Source organism: Clavelina lepadiformis, chromosome 3, assembly GCF_947623445.1.
Source record: "Clavelina lepadiformis chromosome 3, kaClaLepa1.1, whole genome shotgun sequence".
Lineage (NCBI taxonomy): Eukaryota > Metazoa > Chordata > Ascidiacea > Aplousobranchia > Clavelinidae > Clavelina > Clavelina lepadiformis.
Genome location: NC_135242.1, coordinates 645,600 through 668,369, shown reverse-complemented (window position 1 = coordinate 668,369; position 22,770 = coordinate 645,600). Strand labels below are relative to the sequence as shown.

General features: G+C 39.8%; 2 protein-coding genes across 5 annotated transcripts; one reads left to right on the top strand and one right to left on the bottom strand.

Moving 5' to 3' along the window:
- Nucleotides 1–1,398: 1,398 nt before the first annotated feature.
- On the top strand, nt 1,399–4,066 carry LOC143448741 (uncharacterized protein C3orf38 homolog). 2 transcript variants are annotated; one of them, XM_076948597.1, is made up of 4 exons: nt 1,399–1,839; nt 2,312–2,385; nt 2,544–2,642; nt 3,108–4,066. In XM_076948597.1, the coding sequence occupies exons 1-4, from the start codon at nt 1,719–1,721 to the stop codon at nt 3,675–3,677; spliced, it is 864 nt and encodes a 287-aa protein (XP_076804712.1). In that variant the 5' UTR covers nt 1,399–1,718; the 3' UTR covers nt 3,678–4,066. The 2 variants fall into 2 exon arrangements, with proteins under 2 accessions (XP_076804712.1, XP_076804710.1); XM_076948595.1 differs by having other exon boundaries at nt 2,312–2,412.
- Nucleotides 4,067–4,198: 132 nt separating this feature from the next.
- Nucleotides 4,199–17,930, bottom strand: LOC143448740 (active breakpoint cluster region-related protein-like). 3 transcript variants are annotated; one of them, XM_076948592.1, is made up of 28 exons: nt 17,658–17,930; nt 17,045–17,422; nt 16,342–16,512; nt 15,989–16,075; nt 15,480–15,623; nt 12,357–12,533; nt 11,975–12,176; nt 11,729–11,819; nt 11,560–11,659; nt 11,177–11,320; nt 10,853–11,038; nt 10,578–10,685; nt 10,421–10,475; nt 10,237–10,343; nt 9,724–9,867; nt 9,227–9,312; nt 8,847–8,932; nt 8,324–8,571; nt 8,216–8,230; nt 7,706–7,852; nt 7,372–7,474; nt 7,024–7,244; nt 6,453–6,625; nt 6,150–6,289; nt 5,957–6,071; nt 5,731–5,856; nt 5,493–5,658; nt 4,199–5,356 (listed from the first exon to the last, which is right to left on the bottom strand). In XM_076948592.1, exons 1-28 carry the CDS (start codon nt 17,838–17,840, stop codon nt 4,931–4,933), a joined length of 4,329 nt encoding a protein of 1,442 aa, XP_076804707.1. In that variant the 5' UTR covers nt 17,841–17,930; the 3' UTR covers nt 4,199–4,930. The 3 variants fall into 3 exon arrangements, with proteins under 3 accessions (XP_076804707.1, XP_076804708.1, XP_076804709.1); XM_076948593.1 differs by lacking the exon at nt 8,216–8,230; XM_076948594.1 differs by lacking the exons at nt 15,480–15,623; nt 15,989–16,075; nt 16,342–16,512; nt 17,045–17,422; nt 17,658–17,930 and adding an exon at nt 12,954–13,115.
- Between the last annotated feature and the right edge of the window lie 4,840 nt (nt 17,931–22,770).

Sequence of the window (22,770 nt, the reverse complement as noted above, 5' to 3'; positions counted from 1 at the left end):
AAGAGAATAGTTAGTCGAGTTAGTGGTGCGTAATTGAGTAAACGAAAACGATACGCTTCAATGCGGATAGAGAGCAAAATTATGAAAATTATGACAATATCTCAAAAATTACAAAATCAAACTTTATAAAACAAACATAGACAGATAGCTAAACATTTTTTAGAAAGAGTCACCAAATTTCAAGTTTCTACAGCAATCAGTGCAACTGTACGCCACGTTTTGCTATGACTGTGTGCAGGGTCGGGACACATAGTGTAGATAGGATTCTGTTGCTGCAAGTAAAAAGAAAAAGAAAAGAAGAAAGAAACAAATTTAAATCTTCATAATCTGATTTTCCGGTGTCAAGGCGCAACAATAGGTAATAACGAAAGTGAGATATGATTGAAGGCGTTGCAAGGCTGGTGTGCGAGCAACTTTTAAACCAACTTGATGACTCGGTTTTAAGGCTCTTAGCAGATGCCGTAAAACCTCTATTTCACCGCCATGGCGCTCTATTTTTCAACTCTTGTTTAAAAGTGGCGTTCTATTAGAGGTGACTTTCAATTAGAGGTTGGCGCTCTATTTTTCGACTAGCTGGTCAGAATTTTGAAATAAAGTTTATTAATGAAAAGAAAAAACACCAAACACATTTACCGGTATATACAGGTAATTAGAAAATATACCAATACAGGGTGATTACTGGTAAGTAATCACAAATTCACTGGTTAAAATCAAGAGACCTGCTAATACAATTCCGCCGCTAAAAGTGGTGTTCTATTAGAGGTGGCGCTCAAATAGAGGTTTTACGGTATCTCAACTAACAACAGCATCGTTGTAGCAGCGAGACCGGGTATGATCAAAGTAACGGGATATAAAGAGTAATTTTATTTCTTCTCATGCGACCAAACCCAACTGAACATCTCAAATCTTTCAATTAAGGTTTCTACAGCACGCAAGTTACACAACAAGGATGAAGTTGAAGATAAGAAAACGAAAGGTGAGAAACATGAGATAATTTAAACGGACAAATAATTAGAATTAAACACAATGAAACAATCAGCATTTAAACGTACTGAGTGTGACGTGCACAAACAATTATCACATCATAGAAGCGATAAAACAATACAAGTAAATGACAGGTGACCTAACCTCGCTGCACCTATTATCATATTTACGATGACTTGTAAATAAATAACCTACCAGCATCCCACTTAGGAATCAGCTCTCTGTAAACACAATTCCCAGGCTGGGTATATTTGCTCAAGCTGGCAAACTAATGATGACATCAAACGACGAAATAATCAAAAGAGAGGAGTCGTAACAAAGGTATTCAGGCTATCGCGACAACACTCACCATCAGAGACTATATAAGCTTGATAGTGGCCCCAACTCTCACAGTGAGAGTCTCAGAGCCTGTAAGGAAGGATTTTTGTTTTTTGGGTATCAGAAGCCATTTGAATTGTTTTGAACAGCTCAAAAGATGTAAAGACATTGTTGCAGTGGCAGAAAGTGAAGGAAAATTCATCACAGGATTTGTTTACGATCTGGTTCTTATGAATCAAAAAGCAAAACTCTTGTCACTGTGATATCTAAATGAGTTTTTTATTAATTCGTGTGTTGGTGACCTTCCCAAGCCAATCATGTGTTGGCTTAAATTGTTATGTAGAGACAAATTTAAATCTTCATAATCTGATTTTCCGGTGTCAAGGCGCAACAATAGGTAATAACGAAAGTGAATCATGATTGAAGGCGTTGCAAGGCTGGTGTGCGAGCGACTTTTAAACCAACTTGACGACTCGGTTTTAAATCTGTTAGTAGAGACCACAACTAACAACAGCATCGTTGCAGGAACAAGAGAGGGTACGGTCTGAGTAGCCCGTTTTTTTAAATATAATGTTGCTTTTACGCAATTGGTGGTCCATCATACCAGGAGCTGATTTTTACATTGAGTTTAGGTTGTAAAACACGTAACTTGCTTTATGACGTCAAGGGTCTCAAACACCCGACCGGCGTTGTTGCTTATTTTGGAATTTTCAAATAATAAACAATTTACTCTTTAAGCGCCGCAAAGTTGTTTATAAAATTAAGAAGTCTTACAATAAAAAATTGCAATAAAACATTTTTAAAGCGATCTTATTGTGTTACCTTTAATTAGAATATATAATGTTATTCTTAATGTGTATTGTGTAATTTGTGTGTGTTTTGCATATGTTAGTGGCTGTAAATATGCATATGTATATGGTTGTATTGCGACTCTCCGGTTAAATTAGAAGTCTTCATTTGACCTTCAGAGCAATATGAGTTTGAGAACCCTGCGCTTTATATTTTACAGAATCTATTTCAATTATTTTGGATTACGCAGAAAATGTGAAGACTTTGTTGGAGAGGAAAAGAATCCACAAAAATGTCATTGTCAAATTTTTATACCAAAGGGTAGCAAGCCAGAAAACAAAATGTGTGCTTCGGCAAAATCTAACCTTTGTCTTTGTTATATTATTTTCTAATTTTTTGTTACCTCGGGAAATTATTTTTGTTGGGTTAACTTCCGATGCCTGTAATTTTAGGGATATCGAAGTTTTACATTTCAAGAAACGAAAGCGAAGTTGATTCGGCGTTTTAGTGATTATATAAGACGCCGGCAAGAAACGGGAAATGATCATGACGTAAGCTGCCTGCTATGATTTCCTTCGTTTATTTCTGATTCGTATCAATGCTAGTTTTGTAATAATCTTATCTTTGTCCATATCCTTATCTTATTTGAGCATTTTCCCAGAATTTATCCTTAAATGAATCCGGCAACATTTCTCTTGCGCCAACAGATTGATCGCATCAAGAAACAATCTTTATCATTTCAATCTTCTTATACAAAGATATAATTTTACGTTTGCGATGATTTCGTTCATGTCCTGAAACTAACGACAAAACTAAACCAACGTTTATCACAAAATTCAGCATGTTCAATCGTTTCCTTTCTCGGTTTACGTTTATGTACTCTCTAGTCTCTCTAGTATAGTAAATGCATCGGCGTGCTTTGTTGCGATGAGCAATGTGTTTGTGGTTTTTGGTGGTTCGCCATGTTTCTTTGAATAATATAGGATCTCTATGCTTACTGGCTTTGTTACGTACAGGCATCTACTTCAACAGAAGGGAGGGAAGCTGATAGAGATTCGGCGTTTTTAGTTAGTGACGTAATGCCAGATGGGAGCCGAGACATTTCAGCGGAATTCGTTAGTTGGTTCTATCCGATGCTCAACTCACTTAACAGTGAAGTTTCTTCGAGAGAATGGAAGAGCGACATCTTCCTGCCGGGGTGCAAATTTTCCTGTGTCTTCCGCAACAACGAAAACGAAGAAAGCTCAACGACCACCTGCTCAGGGCCTGAGGAGACTCGCCAAGCTCTGGAAAACATAACCAAGCAAGATGAATTTTGTTTCAACACAAACGACACTCCTAGCGGTCGCAAAGCCATTATGAAAGCACCTGACGTGGCAAAAGTGGGTGTCTGTGGTGTCCTGTACAGGCAATTGCACCAAGGCACACAAAGCGTGGGTAGGTTTGAGCAGATTTTTGAATTTAAACTTGACCCTTGCATTGAGAACAGCTGGAAAATTAAACTTTCAACATTGATAATCACGTTATCACGTGACACCACAATGCCAACTTTGAGTGAGAAGGTCATATCCGCTTTAAGGTTATGATTATGACGTCACTATTTGTTAATGTTTTATTATTGGAGTGTATGAAAGTGACATCACAACTAGGTGATAATAAACAGTGTTAGGCAGTGCAATATACGTTTCCAGTTGCTGCGAATTTGTTATATCCTTGTTTCGTTTTTGTTTTGTAACTACGTTAATAACCAAAATTTCACCGATGCTCATATAATATACAGTTTTAATTTCACAATCACCGCTGTAACTGATGCGCGTGAAATCTCGGGGATCGTTGCATAGCAATTAATTTCTGTCAACATAAACGACGTCATCATTTGAAGGTATATGACTAGCATATTACGTCATGGTGGAAACAACCGGGAAAAATAAATTCGGGAAAGGTGGAGTTGTTTTAAATTTCAAACTTTTACCCCACGCGGTTCTGTGCTAATGACGTATGTATGACTTATGTATGACGTTGGCGTGGCATCGATCGTAAATTGTCAGAAACAAATTCCGTCAGAAAAAACAAACATGGCTATGACCATATATGGAGAGCAAATAAATTCGAGAAAATTATTTATTACATCATAATAATACCAGTGGCAAATATAAGTGGACGACACGGAGCGTACCAGTCTATGTACAGCGGCTCGACCAATGGCAGCTTTCATCTATTGCACGCGAATAAAAGCGACTACAGCGGGAAAAGATCAATTCTTTGGACATTTTTGTCGTGAAAGTGTCATCAACAAACTTGGATCAACTTAAAATGTTGAGAAAATATTTCTAAATCAGATTCCGAATAAAAACTTTAAGGAATTTCGGAATTAAAAGTCCGACAAAGTTGAACGAATTGGAAATATTTTGAGGAATGGAACCAAACTAGGCAAAGCTGTGAATCATGAAAGAATAAGTTGACCTTGAAATAAAGGGGCAGATACAATGGCAGGTTCACAGAAGCATCACGCTTATTGCATGCGCATGAAATGACAAATTTCTTTTCAAATACAAAGATACTGCCGCTCACGGCGATTTGAAAGCCGTGAAAAGTTATCATGGGAACGAACGGTACCACGTGATGGTACCGCAATATCACATATGATCGTGATCTCCAAACGACCACGAACCATGACGTCACAAACATAAACTGCAACGATGAATACTAAGAACAATTATGACGAAATAAAGACAATAGAAAGGTGGAATTCAATCGAATGAATACACTCAATACAGAAGCGAAATCAGAAAGTATATAAATAGGAGGCGGTTTAGCACGTCACGTTACGTCATAATCATCACAGATCGGTCACAATCGTCTGCTTCGGGGCCTGGCTTCGTCGTGGGGCGGGTTTGGGTTTTGGTCGGGTCTCGACACTCGGTTTTCGACTTACCGGGGGTTTGGGGGGTTGCTGGGTGCGCGGGGGGATGAAAATCTCCTCATAGGGGTGATACCGGGGTTGGCTGGATGGCGGCGGGGGCACCAGAGTGTTTGAAGAAACGTCATTTTTAGGGATGATCACGGGCTTCCCCCCGCCCCCTAAATTGCCATCAGTCACCGATCTCGAAAAAGTTGGGGCTTTTTCCGCCCCAGCATCGCTCGTCTTCGTGGAAAGATTCTCGAAGCTCCTAGAGAGACTTTTCTCCGGACTACTGTTGTTGCTCTTCATGCTGTCGTAGTCCAACATCTCATCCAGCTCCAGGCAGTAGAGGAGCACATCCATCTGTGGAGCACGTTCAACAATGACTACCTTATTACGTCATAGGCGATCATTTGTAACGACAAGTGGGTGGGGCAAAAGGACAACGATAACATATTGCGCGGATTTAAAGTGACTCAGTTTGAAATAAAAGAGTCACCTGATAATGAACGTCGAGTCTGAGCGCGTTAAGAGCGAGCGCGCTCTGTGTGGTCGAGGTTTTCCCGCTCAACGATTTGTCCTCAGCAGGACGCAGCAGGGTCGGTCCGAATACAGTGGCCAGGTTGTGAGGACTCATTTTGTTCATCGACTCGTTGTTCGCCACCCTGGGTTATAAAGACTCTGTTGTGACATCATTATTCACTTTATGACATCATTAAATATGAATTATGACGCACTTGATGAGGTGCTTGCGTAGAAAGTGCAGGGTTTTGTAATTGGGTGCTGGTAGGTCCGCTAGGAGACGTGAGATTGTGCGCTGCTTCGTGTCGGGGTCTGTTAGGGAAGAAGCTTCAACAAAATCCCTGAAAATAGTGAAAAAAGAAACGACATAAACGTAACGCATTATGACGTAATAATGTGGACCCGATATGATTGGCATAAAAGTTAATAAACCATAATCACCCGTATCTGGCGTCTGTGAACAAAGGTTCCGGCAATTCGCGGAAGTAAAGTTTTAAAACTCCGGCCACAGCGTTGACGTCAACCTCGTTGAGTAGAACTGCAACGTCCTTGCGGTCTGCGGGAAAGTGACGTCATAATAAACAAACAGGACCTGAATTATGACTTCATAATATTATAACAATACAATACTTACTCGTGTCGAAAGATGCTTTCAGAGCTTGGATCTCGGATGCTACTCCGGACACGCGATAAATTCCAACCTCGTTCATCCCTCGCCTCTCAACCTCCGCAACGCACTTCCGGACTATGCTCGGGATCCCGGAGCTATCTCGCCTTCAAAAAAGAAGATTTTAACGATGACGAGTGGAGTAGAATGAGGAACACCTCCTCCATGGCTTGCATGGAAGTTGCAAGAGTTTGGCGACCCCACGTTTATCAAACACATTTTTCAGTTATAGCCTTATATTGGTGGAACTAGGCAGCATAGGAGACATACTTGGCCACGGTTTCAATCTTGACTCCAAAGGCACCATTTTGCTTCTTGGAGGGCAACCTTTGAAGACTGTGCTCTCTCGGCGTGAACTTGACCGAAACACGGATGGCAAGTTCGTTCATGAGGACGCTCTCCTCCTTCCACTCCCCTTTATCCCGGAGCGATTCTTGGATCAACTAAGCATAGGGAGAATGAAGTGTCAAATCCATGCTTGATTGCATTTGATGAGTTCTACTATAACTATATCATGTCTCTGTCTTGAAATTAACCCGAGCTATTACGTGGATTGGTTTCATGTTTTATGGAAACTGTGGATTTTGGAAGATTTTTCTGCGCGACCGAAACGGTCCCTTAAAGCTTAAAGCTTCTGTAGTTACAGTAGAAAATTAGCAGTTGGTCTTTAAAAGTCACAATCTCTAAAAATTTCTAAGCGGTCGTCAAAGTTAAAACCTAACAAACTAACGGAAGAACACTGAAGCGCCACCGAGTGTATGAAATAAACTTAAACAGCTACTTATAGTTGCAATCTATCTGCTTCAATCACTCGTCTTAACTTTCCACGGCAACAACTCACTCCAACTTTTCCTTTAGCGATAAGCACATCGTCGTCATAGGAGGCACCGGCTGACGCCTCTCGCGCGCGGTCGTAGCAGAGGATTCTCAAGGTCATGGCGCCATCGACGTCAATCTCGAATTCTTCGTCCCAGACCGGGTCCTTTGTGTCGTGGCAGGGACGTGTTTTCGCTTTGGTCTGGAACTGACCGTACGAGTCGACCTCGAGCGTGCAGTAGGGGTCTGACACGAGGAAGGTCAAAGTTGAAACGAACGCAGCAGATGCAATGACGTTAAAACAAGGAAGTGAACTGCGCAAATCAACGATGACGTCAACTATGTCGCGATTAGGCAACGAGCTTCAACTTACTGCATGCTCGTAGAAAGCCTTGCCCTGAGTGTATTGTGACGTTGAGGTATCCAGACAATAAATCTTCCTCCTCCTTCATGAACATCGACCCAGCTGTGTTCATCTTCATACAAATATGTCAATTAAGAAGCAGATCATGTTATTTGTGGGATAAAAAAATGTCTGATCTGCTGTAAGAGCATCAGTTAATTATAATTATATAGTCATCAGTCAAAGAGTCTGGCCATCAGTACCTACAAATATACTCAAGCCCGGTCCAAGTATAGATGTTACACAAAGGAACAAGTTGTTATGAGGTTTTGTATGTGTGCGACTAGGTACATGCAGCGGGTACCTTGCGTTGCCTGACGCATGTTGCAAGCAGAAGGTTGACTTCAAACGAGGTGAGGGAGAATGACTTGAAACAGGACTCTTGTTGCTTCATAATCGCCTCTGTCCATTCGATTCTTTCGTAGTCGGACGACATGAGGAACATGTAGCACTGGAACATCATTTGTCTCAATATTAAATGAGTTTAGAATGTTTTATTCTAAGCGAGCAGTCAAATGATATTGATGCTTGCACAAACACATATTTCGTGCCAAGTAATTTAGTTCCATCGCTAACCAGTCGTTACATCAGTCAGCAAGCATTGACATATTACATATGTTATAGAGGGCATTGAAGCCACCAACAAGCAACGACAACGTGTTAGTTCAACGCGTCATCAAACTATGATGATGCGACGTGATGCTGCATCCACAGAAACAACATAAACACTTGTCGACTTTTGCATCAAATGGATGAACGTTATATGATGTCTACTGCAACATGCATTCACCGAGTAGGCAAACACCTTTCCTACCTTACGACGTTCTTCCTACCGTGCAAAGAGCGAGAGAAAAATATTACCACTTGATTATAACTGGACAAACATTATGACGTCACAATGACGTGATAAGAGAGAACAAACCTTGCCCTGCATGTGGTAAATCCTGAGCGCGAGGTCGGGGGCGGCGAGAACGATCCTCGCTTCAATCTCCGCCAACTTCTTCCTCAATCTCTCCTCCCTCCTGCTCTTCGCAGGGGAGCTTTCTGATGCTTTTCCTTGCTCCTTCGTGTGTCGCTTGTGCTCCCGTGAGATGTCGCGCTTGAGCTGCTGCGCCTTGTTGCTCAACGTACGGAGCTCGTCCTCGCTGGTCGGGGGCACGTCAGGAACAGCTGAAAAGAAAAAGAACGTGGAATGATGAGAAGAAATATAAACACTTGTAGAATGAAGATTTATTTGACGATATTGTTAGTTTTCTACTGTGTTGGGTCTTATATTAGTTTTCGACATGAATCGTAACCACAAGCACTTTGCTCCTGAATTCACATTTTATCAATTGACGTTCACGATGAAATTCTGGTAAATAATTTAAAAATAAAGAATATTTTTATAAACCGTGTTGTAACAAGTTGAGCCACAATAAAACTCTTAACAACACGTCACAAACCTTCAGAATCCTCCCTGGGCTGGAAAGACAGGTCGGCGAGGGGGATGTACCATTTGCACTCGTAGCTATCCTTCGAATGGAACATTCTGGAAAAAAAGCAAGTTGTGATGTCACTAAGAGATTTTCTTAAGTCATAATGCAGATGTTTATGAGACAACAAAAAAATTATTGAGCTTCGCATCCGAGCTGTAGGGAGACGAATTGTAATCATTAGAGTAAAATTGAGGTCACAAATTAACAAGCTGAAGGTGTTTTATTTGAATCCAAACAAATAACGAACTAGGCTATAGACAAACACACACTGAAGCTGAGAGTTCTGAAGTCAACAAGTTTAAGCCAAACCCGAGCCAACAACTAAAGCAATGACTGAATAAACAAACCCAGCCGCGTTCTTTTGCTTGGCGCATAGCAGGAGGTCGCTGAAGAGAAAGCAATGTCGCAACTTCCTACTTCCATCGCTGGCAACCTGCGAAAATAGAACTTTAATGATAAGACAGGGGTTGGGAGAAAAGCACTTCTGTGTGTCCTCGTGCGCTCAAGCGTGAAGTGTGATTCTAAGCCAAACCCCAATGTTTAACCTGGCGCTTACTCACCACCCCACGACTATATATAGAAGGTGCTTGTTATGGGACTTAATCGCACTGAAATCGATTCAGGACGCCACAAGTCACGTGGTGTTGAGCACGTGAGTGACATCTAATATTAAAATATTAATATAGAAATCTCAAAATATCCAGCTTCGTTGAATACTTAGTTCACTCGAATTGTGTTCAACCAATCAAGTTATCCCTGGTGTAGTCACATGCCTTGATATCTTTCTGCTTTATGACATCAGCAAGGGTCATAATGTAGTGATTGTTGAATCAGAGCAACTCACCTCGACCAAGAATCCTTCCTTTATGAGCTCACGATCAGCGGATCGCGCGGCTGCTGCTGCAGATGATGGGACACGGCGCGGCTTAAAGGAAGACGAAGATGTGGAGTTGATCCTCCCCAGGAACTGCTGGGATTGCTTCAAGACCTGCAGGATGGAATTGATGAAGATTCATCTTATCTTGCCTAACAAGTTGGGTACAGAGAACCAGAGAAGCGGATAAACCCACACCAGGGTTAAAACTTATTGTTCTGAGAATGTCGGCTCATTCAACGTGTGATTTCTATGTCATCACCATGATCACAAAGAGTTATGGTTGTTTTTGTAACATTGGCAACAATGCTTACATACATTAAGGCATGAAGTGGCAACAAATTCAACAGAACATTATAATAACAAGGTACATCTGCATGACATGGTGGGGTTGGAAACTGACATGACAAACATGGGTGTTGCCATTTTAGCGCATGGGTCTTAGTCACCACAACAATGAATAAAGATGCATGAATCACCAACCTGTCTTAAGATCTGATAATCCGGATGTCTATGTGGAGTGTGCTTGAGTATATCTTGTAGTACCAGGGTTGTTCGCATGACACGCTCCACCGGTTTGTAAAGCACCTCTGTATAACGTAGTGAAGCTTAAAATGTGTTTCTATGACATCGTTACAACTATGAAGCTATCTAAGGAAACACCAACCGATGAGACTTATAGACTCTGCGTCCTTGCTTCCTCTCGACTGGACTTTCAAGCTCTGCAGAAGAAAGTAGAAAATGTTTCCGCTGTTTCGTTAATAAGCTGACGATGACGCTGAGGCTCACATAACTTATAATGAAGCAAAAATTTGAAAACCAACCTCAATAATTTGGGCAAACTGAGCATTCTCTTTGGCACATTTCTCGACAGTGTGTTGAGCTCGCTTGTAGTTGTTCAAATAGTCAGCATACAAGCTCAATTTGCTCAACTAAGACAAGAAAATGCTTGTGAGGAAATTGAAGTAATTTCAACATTAGTAATGAAAAACACAGGTGCTTTTCTTAATCAAGAAATGCCAACAAATAAGCGATAATTATGATACACTAACATCCTTATGACATAATAATAGACATGACTTGACAATCAAATAGATACCAGTCTTCTAAAAAGGTCTCCAACGCTGGTGTCTGCGCTCCAGTCATCAAGTTTTGGTTTCAGCTTGTCATAGAAGCTCCCGTGCAGGTTGTGGAGCTCGGGAACGCGGTAGAACAAAGTGTCAAAGTCCTGCGCAGACATGACAGGCTGGGAAGTCCCGATCGTTGCTTTCAGCGGCTTCATGTACTAATGAGGAGAGGTTGACAGGAATGTTGATAAGTGCGACAATACATTGACTCAATGTAGTGGTAATTTATGTAAGCATTATTATTGGGGAATATTTAGGTGACACAAAAATTGGACAAAAAAGCAAAGCATAGTCACCAGCAATAAAGTGTTAAGGTATTGAAGGTAGGCTTGTTCAGTTTCAAGCAGAGATGACAGGACCCATCTCCTCATCCGCAACTTTTCTGCCTCTGCGATGCTTCGAACTTTCTGGTAGTCGACCATGTCTGACACCGCGTCGCTCTGTAACACCACTGAGCTATTAACCAGGTTGTATTGTGTTGGACTGAACGGGTTGCGGCCGTTTTAAGTTCAACTGTTGCAAATTACAACCCTTTTGGCTCCATTACGCAGCACTAAACCACTAACTACTTCTATTACCAAGTATACAAATATACTGTAGTGCTGCTATGGCTTTGGTCAAAGCTTAAATGCTTGTAAACAGACAGTAAGGTTGAAAGGTTTATCTGGGAGCTTGTGACCTTTGGTGAGCCGTATTCAGGGACTTGTCCTTCCACCATTGAGATGACCGGTTTGCCGGCATCTGTCATCAGACTATCATCAGAGTGAACACTTTTCGGTCTGGATGGAAAATACTAAGTCAGAAAAAACGCGCTACCACATTGAAAAAGTAATACACAATTTGTTCACCTTGAAAAGACAAATATCGGGGTTGGGCTGTCCGACTTGATGGGGGCAGTGGCCGGGTAGGACGACAACGACGTGTCATTTGTCATGTGACCTGTGTTTGTAAAAACATCGGAAAACTTGTTAACACTTTTGCAACTATTCCTATAACTCATGAAGTTACAAAAACCGCAACAAACTAGTTTGACTGCAGCTAGATGAGTCCTGTAACAAGCAAAGAGTCGGAACAAGCATATTTCTGGAACTCACCGTCCTCATCGGATGACTGGACATCCGTGGATTGGACCGAGATCAACGAAGATCTATCCGGTCCGGAAGAATCAATGTGGTCCTCGTCTGACCACTCGGTGGTCTGAAACGCAGAAAATGCGACACTCATCCTCTCGTTCGTGGTACGAGCTCGACGGAGTTTGTGCAGCGGCGATATTTCTAAGTGGTTGCTCGCTTTGCCCTGAAAACAAAAATTTTAAAAATGAATAAACAATTTGCCAATTGCCGGTTTTCACAATTTCAAACAGAAACATATTTCGCCGATGCCTACAGTCAGGCATCATCAGTGAGTCAGTCTCACTATAAACGACATGGCATCATTGAAAATTGGAAATTTTTCCGCATATTTTCCGTCACTTACATTGCTCGTGGCGGTTGGCTCGGGTGCAGAGTCCACACTGTCATGACGACTACTTCCACTCTGCGGAGAGTCGGAGAAATGATGCGAGTCATCGTCGTCAAGGTCACTGAGATCGAGTCCCGAATACGCATCCCCGTTATCATCGAGATTGTCAGAGTTTTCATCCGCGTCTCCATCCTGGGCAAAAGTTGAATCCATTTTAACTGATTTAGGTGTCAACAATGTAAATTAACATGATCCACTTTAACAATGGTCATGATCACTTTAACATAATCACTGGGACAGAATTGTTTATGTTGGACTGTTTATGTTTATGTTTATGTTTAGAACTGCTAGTGACGAAATGAAGACAAACAAAATACTGAATTAATCATAGAGAAGACAATGTGGGTTCAGGCTTTTGATGAAATCAATTGGCCACCTTAAATAATTCTATTAATAAAACCGATCTGTTATTAAAATAAAAACAAGACCCCAATCATATCATCTACAATATGCAAATATATAGTTTGTTATTGTTATGACAACGTAGCACAAACCAGCTCATCTACAAACTACGACAGAAAATTAGAAGCGGAAAACTTCATAGTTACTAACTGATGCAGTTGCTGCAGCTACACCAATGCTGTTTGCAATCATAATGGGCACTGGCAGGGAGGGATACAATGGAATCATTATGATGTAATAAATGGCATATATTCAGCTTATATCTTATGATTGAAGATTAAAGTCTAATCACAACAAAATGGGTCACAAGTGAACAACACAAAGCCTATGTATATAATAAATATTTTTAAACAATAAACCATAGTTCATGGCACACAAGTACGACACGAGTTTTGCAAACAAAAATTTCCCCTGATGAAACAATGTGACATAAAACTGTGCTATATGTAGACAAACCATCAAAGCAACAATATAAGGGAGAGCAAAAATAAGAGACACAAAAACTTAAAATAGATATGATTTAGAATTCTGACTCATTGCTTTTCTTTCAGTTATTTTAAGCAAGATTACCTACTCTCACTGTGTCATGTATAAATAGCCTACAAAGGCAGCTAATGCTTTGAATCTTATATGTTTTGAAAGATACACCCACCTACACACTTCCACTACATGACTACACTTGTCTCAAACTGATTGAGTGACCAGATTCCTGTATAACGCAACCACTGGAATAGTCTATCTTCATACATGACTGATTAGGCACAACCTTTCCTGAATGGCCACACTTACAATTGAATGTTTACACAGGAAATTGGGTTGGTTCTGCGCAAACTTAGCGGGTATGTGTGAATTAAAGTCCTCAGGCAACGCTTGACAATTATAAAAGCAATGTAGCTTGACGCACAACTACGGTGTAATTTAATAACTTTACCTAGTTTGTCTATAAGGATGTGATACAACACATCATTAAGACCTCAACTATGTGAGAAAATAGACTAAATACAGTATGTGGCAACACATTCGTTACGTCGCAGAAACTGAAGTTAAACATGAGCCTGCAGCCAACAACGTTCAAATATGAAGATGAACATCCTGTATCACTTCCACATTAGTTCTTGCATATCACTACAACTATTTCTTCCAACCTAAAGTACAGGGTAACCATTTAGCAGGAGGACAAACACAAACACACAGTTGCTTTTATCTTGGTTCTTGATGCTGTCAATAAATACAAACACTACTTGTCAGTTTGACAGTATGAGAACGAGTAACAAACAATCCTGCACTTATCTTAAATAAAAAGTTATTCTTGCGCTTATATTTAGCCCGGAAATAAAGAAGTTTTTACTATAAAGTCCCAATCTGACATTTGAAGCAGTAGCAGCGGAAATTCTCAGCACGACTTCGAGGAAAGAAAACAAATCGAGTTCTGTTCCATATATGGCACATTTCCTAGTAAATTAATCAACAGACAAATCATGCGTTTCGATTTTAAGCGGAAAGTCCTTCTTACATCGCAATCAGGCAATCCAACTGATGAGTCGAGAACGATATAAGAGGAACAACACAATCGCAGGTCTTACAAGCTTCCATGCCCTCATATCACTGTATCAGCTGCTTGATATGACAATACAATGTGATTCATACCAAGAAAACATGTCATAATCACATGAAGGACTAATTTCTAGCTTATAAGTAATTGTCCCTGACTACTTTTTAAGCTCATCCGGTCCATTCAATGATAGTTAAGCAAACGATGATGCAGGAAACCTTCCCAGTGCACTTCAATACATTTAACTTGTCAAGTATAAAGTCAACTTAAGTACAAAATTTCCGATATTAAGTTACGTTGATTCTTTTCCATACAAGCCAGTTCTAGGCTTAAGGCGTGAACTGGATAATAAACACTTCACAATTTTTGAAGTGCTCTATGCATTATTCATGGACAGCTAGCTAAACTAGAAAAAGGACACTTTAACCTGCAGTTAAACATATTGTCGGTTTAATTCTGTCCTTCATACAAACTTTAATCCACTCTGCTTCATAAATTTATATGAGTTCCATTTTTATTTTGTTAAATCTTTTCCTACCTTTGCAGTTCATATCTTGATTTTTACCTCATAATGGCATGCAGACAACAACAATCCAACTCAAGCCTTGTTATGACTTAACCAAGTAATATAATAACAGCTTCTCAAAACAAAGCATATTATAGGCGTGGTGTGAAGACATAATTAATGATAAGAGGAAAATGGTTTAATTTGCTTTATCGGCATGAGTACCTTGAGATAACAAAGCCGTTATTTACTGGAAATTAAAACCACTGTGCGTCATCCATTTTCTGACTGCAACGCATGCATTGTGACGTCAGAAGATGGATTCTTAGAAATTATTCACTGGAATATTAAAATTTCTAAAAATAAAATACTGCTTTTCTAATTTTGTTTGTTGATGGAAAGTTTGCAGATTGCCTTGGAAAATTGGCAAACAGTTGGGAAAGTTTATATTGACAAGGTGCCAAAGAGAGGCCAGAAAAACAGAAATAAAATCTTTGAATAGCACATGGTGTATTATTGCATATTACGACCAACAAATTACTAAAAACATTTAGGCCATTAGTTTAAATGTAGAGAGTGCAGTATGTAACAGTGTCTATGGGATGTCTATGGGACTTACTTGCGCTCGAGCAGAAGCCGGCCAGGTGAGCCTGGAAGGGTCAGATCGTGATTCGTTTCTTAAAAGTTTAACATCGGAACCTGCCATAGTGTAATGTCGCTTCCCATAACCGTCCTTCATGTCAATATCAGTGATGTCATAATCCTGCAATAACATTCATTTGAATATTCAAAGTCATCTGCTCACAACACTGTGATGAGATTTAATATGATAATGTATGCAGGGTTAAGCTGTATGAAAATATTTGACATGGACATTCATTTTCTAACAAGCAAATAATCTTTCTTTCCTACAAGCAAACGATACTTTATTTCGGAAGCGTGTGTGTCATGGACATCTAAAGACAACACAACATGATTCATCTAACATATGCATGTTGCTCACTTTTCTATTGTATTGTATATTATTATACTTGCCATAAAGCGATGTGATTGAGATACTGACACAGACACAGACAATATAACAAATGATTGGGAGCAAAATAAAAACATCAAAAGGTCAAAGTTCACCTCATTTCCGTCAACTTCCTCTTGAAGAGGTTTGAGATGGTGTTGTGCAAATTCATCTTGGTCATCGTAGACCACACCAACACTCACCTAAATTTAATTATATGTTTTGTAATTCTACGATCTTGTTGTGAAGTCCGATGAAATTAAAGAGAAACTTGATACTACACCAACTATACAATACCAAGTATATGTTGTTCATTAATTTTAGCTCACATTTGACACACATAATTCTCAGATGTTTACCAGATCAGAATCATACAATATGCTCACTCTCAGCACTTAAAAGTAAGCCTAATGATATGTACACCAATAGAAAACAAACACAAAGAATTAATCGAGTTGATCCTGGCTACCTGGTCACCGGTGTTACACCGCCAGACTTCCACATAATCTTCTCGTCTTTGGCTCGGTTGTGACTTTAGGCCGGTTGCCATCGCAATTGCAGCTTCTAAATTTTCATCTGTTTGCTCGATAACTTCTGCAGTTTTCTCGTCTTTATCAGCGCCAGTTTTGCATTCCCAGACCTTAAAGTGAGGAGCAGCCATTAATTAAGAGGCTCACTCGTTGGCTAATGCCGTGTAAACGTTCTGGTTAATTTTTGTCGACTGCGACACAAATCTCTTAGTAAGCCACTTCCTGTTAACTACACACTCATAAAAGGAACACTGACTATAAATAAGACGTAGCATGCAGCTCTTGTGAGTCACGCTTTTTACCAGGAACGTCGATAACATTTAAACCTACTATCTAATTTAATAAACTAATCACTCTGGAAGAAAGCAAAGCACATAACGAAGACAGGAAATAATTTTTGTGTGGGTCTGAAGCAATGTTTTGCAATAGGCCATACTGGCCATAAGTTAATCATGCACAAGTTGTAGGTTTAACCGAAATAATAATTTGCTTGCATCTAAAATATTTGTCAAAATAGTCAGAGTAAACACAGACAGCATCACTGTGAAAGCATCAGGGGTGGGACATTATGTGAGTAGAGCCCAAATGGCAAAACTGCACTTCGTGGAGGAAGGATGATGAAAAAGAAGACAATCGACTTACTTCCAGGTAAGCGGTTCTCTTCCTTACACTTGATCGAGGAACTAATCCAGAGTTTGTTGCATTTTCGCCACCTCCTCCTTCTTTACTGTCTGCTCTTGATTCGAAAAGTTTAACGTTCTCCAGAACTTTAGATACTCTGTTTGAACTCTGACCCCTTTCATCATTGTTTTCTCGGAGTAGAACAACGGGCTTATTCGAAGGAGGCACCGCGTCACCATCAGGTTCCAGATGATCATTCTCGTTTCCTGCTGCGAGGAAAATTGCGTTTTCATCAATCTCTGTCGCAGGTTCTTTGTCCGATTCAAAGGATGAGGATCCTGCACGGTTGTAGCCCCACCTCTCCCGTGAGTAACTCTTCTTCTTGGCAGCTAGGTGAGTCTGAAAGTGATTACTTGTTATTCCTGCAACTTTATTACCTCATCATCGTGATTATTGTTACATCATTATTCTTCTTATGTTTTATGCTGAGTGCTGTTCATGTGTAAGATGATACAAGGTTTAAGCTGCAGCACATCACAAAAAAGTGTTTAATGTCGTGTTTAAGTAAACAAACAAACAAATTTTTATACTTAAGCCAAGAGGTTGATACAGTGCATTGCTCGTAGCAAAATACCTGCAGAAATATGAGATGAAACTTCTCTTGACTTAACCTGTCTTCTAATCCTTTTATGGCATTTTTGCACAAACCTAAACTTTCTTCGATTTCGTCGGTTCCACTAAATGTTGTGTTCGGAGTGGGTACCCCAGGAAATTTTTCTTTCCACTGAGTGAGAAAAACTTCCCTCTGCTCGTCCATGATCAGCACCGAATGTTAAAGAGTTAAAAAGTCACAGTGTGATTAGTCATTTTTATAAAACAGCTAAACTGCAAAAAATACCTTCTGTTAAACAAGGTAGATCATAGATGACAGGTAGATCATACAACAAAGTAGATACAAGACAAGCTATACCTCACATAACCTCAGACCATAAGAGCTGATTGGTTAAAACTCTCAGAAATTTACGTATGCTCTTTACCTTTGTTTCAAAGTGGCATTGTTCAGTGGAGCGCTATAGAATGTACAGTATTCCACTCTGTCTCTATATTTCCTATATCTTAGGTCTCTCTGTCCATATGTCTCTATATCTCTCTCTGGTAAGCCTTCACACAAACAGTAATGACGTGAGCCTATCAAGCTAACTGTTAAATACCCCTTGATCAAAAATGGACATGGGTTGTAAAATTGCTTCATATGCATACACATGCGCGGATAGGTTGTGGGCAAAGCGGAATTTATTGGACTTCCAATCTGTATGTCATTGGATAAACACCCACGACACGATGGGCCTTATGAGGTCATAACTTCAATACGCACTGGCTGTTTGAACGACAACTATTTAAGTCGCAAAAAATTTGTTTCCGGTGGACACCTGATTAGCAAAGTCACATGATCTAATCGCTTCGAAAAATAAATAAAACAAAATACATCATTCAGCCAAACACGTAGATATCATATTTGCCCCAATCCCACGAACCAGTCAAACCTTGTCATATGCTTTTGGCATTCCAGCGCTCATAAACCGCCTTGTACACTGCTAAGCACCACACAGCGATATTTGGCAAATGATCAAACAATAAGGACTTGCGCCTCATATTTCAAAGACGTCACCGGCGGCTTAAAAGCTTCAGTTTTCCCAAAATAAACCTACAGCAGGCCTCACTTTCTATTTTAACGATGTCGGCAATGTACAACGACCAGGGTCCAGCTTCGACAGTCTGCACATGACCTGTTGTCATAAACAGAATTATGAACTCACAACCGACGATCGATGAAGCGTGACGGCAAACATTTCGTCAAACCTAACAAGTGACGTCATGCATCGTTATAATATGGGGCGGGAGTGCAAACAGCCTTGAGAGAGAGTTTACTTTAAGCTGGCAGCATTCTAGAAAGATTTTCTAGAAAATGTCAATTGACGCGCTGGTACGATGACCAATGGCTTCAAACTGTGGCAGCAAATTCATAAAAAATCCCCAGTTCATATAAATACACGCTGGGATCTTACGCTGTTGTTACATTGTTTCGTCACAATGCCAAACATCTTTCATAAACAATTGACAAATCACAAAACAAGTATTTGCAATCTGGTGGAAACTTAGGCTATAAAGTTTCATGCTCTCAACTTGTCACAGTGACAAAACAATTCCGAACCTGAAGCGGTCGGGGTGACGTCATACCTCACAAGTTCAACGAACCCGATCCAATTAGTCACGTGATGGTACGGCATAATCTGTGTTTGAGAGTAATACTTCCGGGTGCGGCCCTAACAACTTATTTCGTAAGTCACAAGCGAAGATATCGCCGCCCTAAATCGCTACGTCACAAAACAATCGCAAATAATATGCATATCGTAGGCAGTCAAGCGTGACCACACGATTATGACAACTTCGACCACCTGACTGTAAAAGATTTTTCTGACCATTGTTACGTCATAATCACAAAAGTTCACGCGAAAGATTAAATCAGAACCATCGAAAAGAATCATAATAAGGTGAGATCTTTTTTGCTTAGAATAGAAATTATTAAAGTCATCAACCTCATCTGCAGCAAACTATGACATCACATCCACTCGCCTGAATGTCCTCGACCTCTGGTGCACACTATTTATGACGTCATAAATGTTATAATTTGTAAGGCAGAATCCATTATTACATTTATGACGTCGTTAACGCTAAGCATTCAAATAAACTAAGCCGCCTATTTTGACAATTTACTAGGAGCCTTGAAATCAATCGCAGAATATCTAACGTTTATATACAAGTTCATCGATCGACTGTTACAAAAACAAAGGCGTCGATTATCGACGTCACTCCAAAGCAATAGATCCTCCATGGCAGTCATGTTTACATCGCCGTTAGAAATTCAATGATGACGACATAATGCAAAACTGGAATCACTTCGTGAACGCCGCGAGCATAATTCACACGTGTGATACCATTATGACCTCATAACACAATTCAAACGATGATAATAAACCACCAATAAAAATCACGCACATTAAAGCAATGCACGAAATTGGCGAGTAATAAAATCATTTTCGCTCAACAACAACAAAAGTCACCCAAAATAGCAGGACAATTTCAATTGGACAAAAAAACTCCACATAAACACGATAAAAAGCTGCTTGGCGGGGAATTCGATTAAAAAAAAAGGAAGCGAGAAGACGTATTTCATGCATGACTGCCTCTAGCGGATTAAGTACAAACTTGCCAAAGAAAATCTGCTGCAACTTCCGTCCACAACTTGACAGTTAAAGAAATTGCCTCAAACCAATGAACTAGATAACCAGGTTATCGTAAGACAATAACGCGGAAATAAAGACGCGCAACAACAAACCAGGAAACGCGAATGGGTTTAAACGACCGCGAATTATTAATTCAAAAGGAAACCGAACGCACATAGCAAACAGATGACAGCATGGCTGCAATAGGCTTACATCATATCGCGTCATGACACTGTTAATACACGATTCGCTTGTAGTTATGCTCCAATAATAAACGCTGCACATTTAGGCTGCTGTATCTTTGGCCTAGAATCTCCAAGATCACTATTTAATCAAACAAAGCAACTTACTTGCGCGCCTGCAAAATCCTCTTAAAACCAGCACTCACAGCAAAGACAACGAAATATTGGCCCCATACCGCAGCAGTTGCTATAGTGACGTCACAACGCCGACAACCATATGCCGCGACCTATATAAATAACGGGCATCCAATAGAATAGAGACACCGGCGCGTTCCAGCAAAACAAAGACAAAATGTTGTCTGTGCGACACTTGGATTTCCACCTCGTAAGCAGCAAAGCTTCTGAACAAAGTCATGAACCCTGCGAGCAGCCAACGTCATCACCACCCTTCACCAGAAGTCTACGAGAACAACGAGAAACAAACGAACCGTTCGTATTCACCTGCAGCGGATGATACAAATTTCCGGGTTAACATAACGAACTATCTACGTCACTAATTGCGTCATTCCTCTATATCGAACATGACTTAAGATGTATGGGTGATATAGAATGCGCTCGCTTCATTTCTAACCTTTCAACAATTTCCTTCATAACGGTAACGGCCGTTTTCGTTACGTCACAATAACGACATCTGTTGTGTTAAAACTTAAAAGTATCGCTTTGCAACTCGTTGTGTCTTCCGCGTTGTCTGCCATAACTGAAACCCAGCGAACTTAAATAAACTGGGAAATCTGCTGTTTATCTACTTGGAAGAGGCAATTTGTAATGGTTGAATGGCCCAATTTCGGCCTGACGTTACCAAATGGGCGCAACTCAGCGGGTGATGCATTCATTATGTTTCCAAAATTACATTCAGAGCGGAAAATAGTTGACTAAGTTTTAACTATGGTGCATATGTACAGCTGCTCTGGTCACAAGGTATCTACAATAGCCAATAAGCGGACAGACCAGCTGATATTTCCCACCGAATCCAGCCCATGCATCACAATCAAGTGCTTATATGGCAATTAATAACATTCTTTCAATGCAGTTATGTTGTTATTACCAGCAAGACAGGTCCCCGCTAAGAAGACCTGCTTGATATTCAACTTAAATTCTATACACTGGATTTTAACTGATCTGGAATAACTTGCAGAGACTCTATGGCCAGTGCGAAGATGTTTTACTTAACAATAAATTGCACCAAAAAAATTCTTTTCTCGAAAAGGAATAATTTCATTTCATTTCCATTGTCTAACAATCACTCGCTGGTAATTAAATAAAAAAGTATTTGAGAGCACAATTTAATCGTAAAACTTAATACTGTCTTAATACTTCTTAAGCAAAATTGCTGACTATATTAAAGTTATTGTCGATACATTGTTGCATTTTATTCTTAATATGATCGGATTTAAAACTTGCTGTCCAATCCCAGACACAGTTAAGACCTACAGAGACTCAGACCTATACTTAACACAGCATTCACTTAATGGAAACTGTCAACTTAGTGTGGATGCATTTTAATGTGATGAGTAAAAGCCTGGTGCTTATTTTAATGAATCACTGAATCATGCATTGAATAATAACACTGCACGAATAAGGACAATAAAAACAATGATAAACTCAACACTAAACAAGTCCCTTGTAATATGTAGCATGTAGAACCAAGTTTTTATGCTTCCCATTACCAATTTGTGCGGACAATGTTTCTGTATTTCAGTCAGACAAATTATACAAATCAGTAGATGGGGCTCAAGTAAAATTTTTCCAAGAAACCTTCTCAATAAACAGGATAAAGCTAACAGTTAAAAATAGACTCGAATATGACAAAACAATGTAAAACCTTCCACACTTCAAAAACCAAAGCTTTCTCAAGTCTACCAACTGCAACAGTACCCATGATAATGCTTGACGGTTACAATTACAGATACCAATCTTTCGGTTAAGTTTACATAAAGTTATTCCAAACACATATTACTGTGCTAATACATCAGGTTAATACAATTTTACATTTGCTTAGAGTGGCAAACACTAACATATCAAATGTAAAATTGAAACAGAAAATACAGCTCGCAATAAAGTAATTGATAATCTTTGTGATATCATAATTGTAATTAATCATACAACCTAAGACTTCTCTGTCAATGAGAAAAAAATCCTCAACAGTAAACTTTAACTTTCTCAGTTTTACTGAGTATATCTCAGGTGCTCTGCAACAATGGCAGGTTGGACAGACAGCTGG

Bases quoted from the DNA above. Each gene is read 5' to 3' on its own strand.
- LOC143448740 (XM_076948592.1), bottom strand. From the start codon at position 17,840: ATGGACGAGCAGAGGGAAGTTTTTCTCACTCAGTGGAAAGAAAAATTT. The intron at 12,177-12,356 runs GTAAGTGACGGA...TTTTGTTTTCAG, and splicing joins AGCCAACCGCCACGAGCAAT to GGCAAAGCGAGCAACCACTT. The intron at 11,660-11,728 runs GTGAACAAATTG...TTTTCCATCCAG, and splicing joins CCGATATTTGTCTTTTCAAG to ACCGAAAAGTGTTCACTCTG.
- LOC143448741 (XM_076948595.1), top strand. From the start codon at position 1,719: ATGATTGAAGGCGTTGCAAGGCTGGTGTGCGAGCGACTTTTAAACCAA. The intron at 1,840-2,311 runs GTACGGTCTGAG...TATATTTTACAG, and splicing joins CGTTGCAGGAACAAGAGAGG to AATCTATTTCAATTATTTTG. The intron at 2,413-2,543 runs GTAGCAAGCCAG...CTGTAATTTTAG, and splicing joins TCAAATTTTTATACCAAAGG to GGATATCGAAGTTTTACATT.